At 59.1% G+C, this 4,896-nt stretch overlaps 1 protein-coding gene across 2 annotated transcripts in view; it reads left to right on the plus strand.

The window, feature by feature from the left end:
- The window catches only part of SEMA7A (semaphorin 7A (John Milton Hagen blood group)), a 25,311-nt gene extending 22,760 nt beyond the window's left edge, over window positions 1-2,551 (plus strand). For both annotated transcript variants that reach the window (XM_017548001.1, XM_017548003.1), the window contains exons 11-14: window positions 891-1,018; window positions 1,191-1,345; window positions 1,531-1,592; window positions 1,897-2,551. In XM_017548001.1, coding sequence (XP_017403490.1) covers window positions 891-1,018; window positions 1,191-1,345; window positions 1,531-1,592; window positions 1,897-2,249 — 698 coding nt within the window. In that variant the 3' untranslated portion in view covers window positions 2,250-2,551. The remainder of the gene's footprint in view (window positions 1-890; window positions 1,019-1,190; window positions 1,346-1,530; window positions 1,593-1,896) is intronic.
- The last annotated feature ends 2,345 nt before the right edge of the window (window positions 2,552-4,896 follow it).

The raw sequence follows: 4,896 nt of genomic DNA on the forward strand, positions 1-4,896 counted from the left end.
CTGTCTCAAAAAAAAAAAAAAAAAAATCCAAGATCCTTTTTAGATCTTATAAAATTAAGATATCCCCTAAGACCAAATGCAATGTGGAGTCCTGAATTGGATCCTAGAACAGAAGAAGGACGTTTGTGGAAAAACTAGTGAAATCCAAATAAAGCCTGTAGTTTTGTTAATAGTAATGCACCAATGTTGGTTGCCTAGTTGTGACAAATATACCGCAGTTATGTAAGACGGTAACATTGGGGGAACTGGAGAAGGGTAGATTGGAACTCTCTGTACTATCTTTGCAACTTTTCTGGAAATCTAAAATTACTCCAAAATAAAAAAAATGTATTTAAAGTAAATATATTCCCTAAAGAGTCCAGGAGGCAGGGGAGTTGTAGAAGCAGCTGAGTGGTTGGGCTCTGACCGATTTCGGTTCTGACTTGGTCTGCTGCTTGCCAGCTGTGTGACCTTGAGCAAGTGGCTTAGCCTTTCTGAGCCTGATTTCCTGATTTCCTTATCTGTGGGGTGAGGAAGATGACAGGTGCCTCACAGGGCTATGGAGGGTTAGATGAGACGATGCGTGGACAGAAGCCGCACTGTCCTTGCGGGTGTGGGGCTCCCGCCCCGGTTCTTCCTGCCACAGCTTCCCGCATAGCCTTGGGCATGTTGGGAGCCATATCCGGGGACCCCTAGACCTCCCAGGATGGCCTTTCTGGACCAGCCTTGGAAGCTTCTGGGCTGCCTTCGGGCTCCCACATTCCTCCCCAGTCACGCTCTCCTCGCCCTGCCCACCCAGTCTTGTGACCCTCGCCTGAGCCGGGACTTCCCACCCCTCCCCAGGCTAGAGGGAGGCTGCCCGGCTCCACAGTGGGGCTCCCGCCCACTGACCCTCTGCGCACCACCCACAGACAGGGGTACCATCCACAAGGTGGTAGAGCCAGGGGAGCGGGAGCGCGGCCTCGTCTTCAACGTCGTGGAGATCCAGCCCTTCCGCCGCGCGGCCGCCATCCAGGCCATGTCGCTGGATGCTGACCGGGTGAGCCTCCCCGCACCACATCCCATGGGCTAGGCAGTGACCGCAGCTGAGGACAGGCTCCTTTGCATGTGATTTGTGGTTCTTTTAAGAGCCTCTAGGCCTTAGGGCCCGGGCGCTTAGGATTGAATGTGGGGTGGGGCCCGGGCCTGACCCAGTCCTGCTGTCCTTCCAGCGGAAGCTGTATGTGAGCTCCCAGTGGGAGGTGAGCCAGGTGCCCCTGGACCTGTGTGAGGTCTATGGCGGAGGCTGCCATGGCTGCCTCATGTCCCGAGACCCCTACTGCGGCTGGGACCAGGGCCGCTGCGTCTCCATCTACAGTGCCCCGTGGTACGTTGGCTGGGATCCCTCATCCCTGGGAGGAGGTGGGCATGGGAGTGGGGGAGGTGTGGACGGGCTGGAGGAGGTGTCGGTACTGGGCCTTTCTGGTGGGCCCCTCCTCTCGGCTGGAGCTGCGTTGGGGTGAGGACAGGCGGGCCAGGTCTGCTGAGCCTCTTTCTTCCTTCTCACTCCAGGCCAGTGCTGCAGTCCATTAATCCAGCCGAGCCACACAAGGAGTGCCCCAACCCAAAACCAGGTACCTGATCTGGCCCTGTGGTGGCTGTGGTCCATGAGGAGGGTGCGGCCCTGCCCTGATTGTCCTGGTCTGCAGGACACATGGCCTTGTCCTGTGGGCCCCAGGCACGTGAGGCAGGTTACGGTCCTGCTGAGCGAGCCCTCTCAGTGGGGTGAGGGAGACGGGAGAGCAAAGGAGGAAGCTGAGGAGGTTCCCCACTTTCATTCAGAAGCCCTGTCCTGGGATCCCAGTCCCTGGGGTGGGCACATCCGCCCCTGGGTGCGCTTGGCCCCTCCTCACGGCTGCTTTCCCGCTGCCTCCCCAGACAAGGCCCCACTGCAGAAGGTTTCCCTGGCCCCAAACTCCCGCTACTACCTGAGCTGCCCCATGGAATCCCGCCATGCCACCTACTCATGGCGCCACAAGGAAAACGTGGAGCAGAGCTGCGAACCTGGTCACCAGAGCCCCAACTGCATCCTGTTCATCGAGAACCTCACGGCCCAGCAGTACGGCCACTACTTCTGTGAGGCCCAGGAGGGCTCCTACTTCCTCGAGGCTCAGCACTGGCAGCTGCTGCCCGAGGACGGCATCATGGCTGAGCACCTGCTGGGCTGCGCCCATGCCCTGGCCACCTCCCTCTGGCTGGGGGTCCTCACTCTCGGCTTGCTGGTCCACTAGGGCCTCCTGAGGCTGGGCATCCCTCGGGCATCTGCAGCCCAGGACACTAGAACATCTCACACTCAGAGCCGGCTGGCCCGGGAGCTCCTTGACTGCTGCTTCTTCCAGGGGACAGAATAACCCAGTGGAGGATGCCAGGCCTGGAGAGGTCTAGCCACAGGCGGCTGCTGGGCCCCAGGTGGCACACGGGTGGTGAGGGGCTGAGCATGAGGGCACCGACTGTGAAGCTGGGGCATCGATGACCCAAGACTTTGTCTTCTGGAAAATATTTTTCAAAGATTCCTCAAACTTGACTAAATGCAGTGATGCTTCTGGCCCAAGAACCCAGGGGTCGGGGAGTGGGTTTGGAAAGGGGAGCTGGGACCCCACCTCTGGACCCTGGGGCTGAGGCCCGAGTCTTCTGGACTCTTGGTGCCCACATTGCCTCCTTCCTCTCCCTCTCCCGTGGCTGGATGGCGTGTGTTCCTGAAGACCCAGGGCCACCCTCTGCCCAGCCCTGGCCTCTGCAGCTCCCTCTCCGGCCCTGGTTCTCACAGGACAGCCGCCTTGCATGTTTATTGAAGGATGTTTGCTTTCCGGACGGAAGGACGGAAAAAGCTCTATTTTTATGTTAGGCTTATTTCATGTATAGCTACTTCTGACTGCATCTGTATGAAAATACCAAAACTACATGCTGGGGGGGTGGGAAAGGGAGGGGCTGGGAAGGGATGGGTTGGGGAGGGGGGCGATCCCAGTCTGAGGCTCCTGGGGATGGGGTAAGAGTCTGGAGACGGACGGGCGTGGGTTCTTGGAGAGTGGCATGAGCTGGCTCTGCCCTGGGAGCCCGGTCTGAGGGGGGACGTGGTTGGAGCCCCCAGTGTTGGGGGTGGTTATGGTGGGGGGAGGGAGACAGGGGAGAATGAAGGAGAAAACAGCCCTAGGTTCGCCGTGTTCATTTAGAAGGAGGAGCCGGGTCCTCAGGGGGAGGTTCCAGGACTCTGCCCTTGGCGTTGAGGGTTGGGGGGCGGGGGGTCTCCTCCCTTCCCCTCAGCCCCCTTCCCCAGGGGCTGTGCTTCCATGCTCCTAGCCTCCCACCTTCGCTCAGGACATGTTATAACTTAGGCTAAACTGTGAAAATTCCTGTGGGGATGGCCTGGGCCGAGCTCTCCAGGCAGTGGCCCTGCCCCCAGCCCTGTCCATCCATTTCAGGGGGAGCTGGGCCCTTCTCCGGCTGTGTCTGGCCACCCAGGGCAGGGCCTGGGGCCGGCGGCCTCCCAGCTTCGGCCCCTGCACCTCTTCTCAATGCACTTTAATAATGTAACATATTACTAATAAACAAGCTATTTATTTACCTGTGCCTGTTCCTTGCCTCCTCCTTGCCTCCATAGATGTCCTGGTCAGGGGGTGAGGGTGGGGCTCCTGTGTATTACTCGCCACCCCCTGGCCGCATGAGCATCACATGCATTCTCACGTGTCCTGGTTAGAGCCCAGGAGTGAGATCAGCAGGGCTCTAGCTAGTGAGAGGCAGGACTGGGGACCGGAACCCATGACTCCTGAGCAGCGTGCTGCCTGCCCAATCCTTGACCCCAGATCCCCGATAGCTCCTGCACCCCTTTTCCCCATTCCCAGCCTCCACCTCCTGCCGCTTCTCCTGGGAGGCCTGGCCTGAGCCATGCTAGGAACAGCCTCAGGCCTCCCTGCCTTCAAGGGGCAGTTCTGGAGGGAAAGCCGATCAAATGCGGCCCTGTGGGATTCTGTGGTCTTGGCTGTGGGTGCAGGAGGCTGGTGCCGCCAAAGGGGCTGAGGGAATAGGATTTGCTCCAGGCAGGATAGGGGTCTGGGTGAGGATTAGAGACTAGGGAGGGAACTGAGGGCAGGGTTTATGAATGATGAGGTGGGATTTGAGTTGTAGAAACTCAGAGTTCTCTCCAAGACCAAGTAAATAGGTTTTAGAACACGTAAGTTTGTGCCAGAAGGAGCCTCTGAGGCTGGGTGGGAGGATGGAGGGGAGTTAGGAGGCTGTCCGGTGACTGGTAGAGGTCAGGATGAGGGCAGTGGCCCTGGGATGTAGGGCAGGGACAATAGGGGGAACAGCAGATGTCCAGATGTCCCCCAGCGGCCTCCTCTCCCCCTTGTTCCCTTCTCTCTGCCCCCTGCCCCTGGAGGCAAGGACCTAGGCCTTTGGAGTCTGCTAGGCATTTTTCCTGAGCCATGACTGCTGGAGGGGCCCGTGGCAGACTTGGGGCAGTCCGCTTTATCGGAGCCTAGCTTCTGGTTGGCTCTGGCAGACCCCACAGGACTGGAATTGCCTCCACCCGCAGCGCTCCCTCCCACTGCAGTTTGCTCCGCGATCTCGTAGCCAGCCCATTCCTGAGGAGTCTCCCTATTCTTTTCTCCCCCAACACTCAGCATTCCCCAGGGGCACCGAGGTCTCAGCAGGTGCATGGGAAAAGGGTCTTTGGGAGTTTGGGGGATGCAGAAGAGCCCTGGGCACCTGGGGGCAGAGACCCGGGGCTGCTGTCACCATTTGCAGTCCTGGGCAGATCCTTGCCTTCCCCGAGCCTCGTTTCTTCCCCGTCCGCCTCTCTGCGGACCCCTTTCCTGCACATCTTGTCTGCCCTGGTCTGTCTGTATTCCAGTGCACAGCCAAGCATGGGCAGCAGGACAG

The sequence above is a fragment of the Cebus imitator genome, unplaced genomic scaffold (assembly GCF_001604975.1).
Source record: "Cebus imitator isolate Cc_AM_T3 unplaced genomic scaffold, Cebus_imitator-1.0 Scaffold203, whole genome shotgun sequence".
Classification (NCBI taxonomy): Eukaryota; Metazoa; Chordata; class Mammalia; order Primates; family Cebidae; genus Cebus; species Cebus imitator.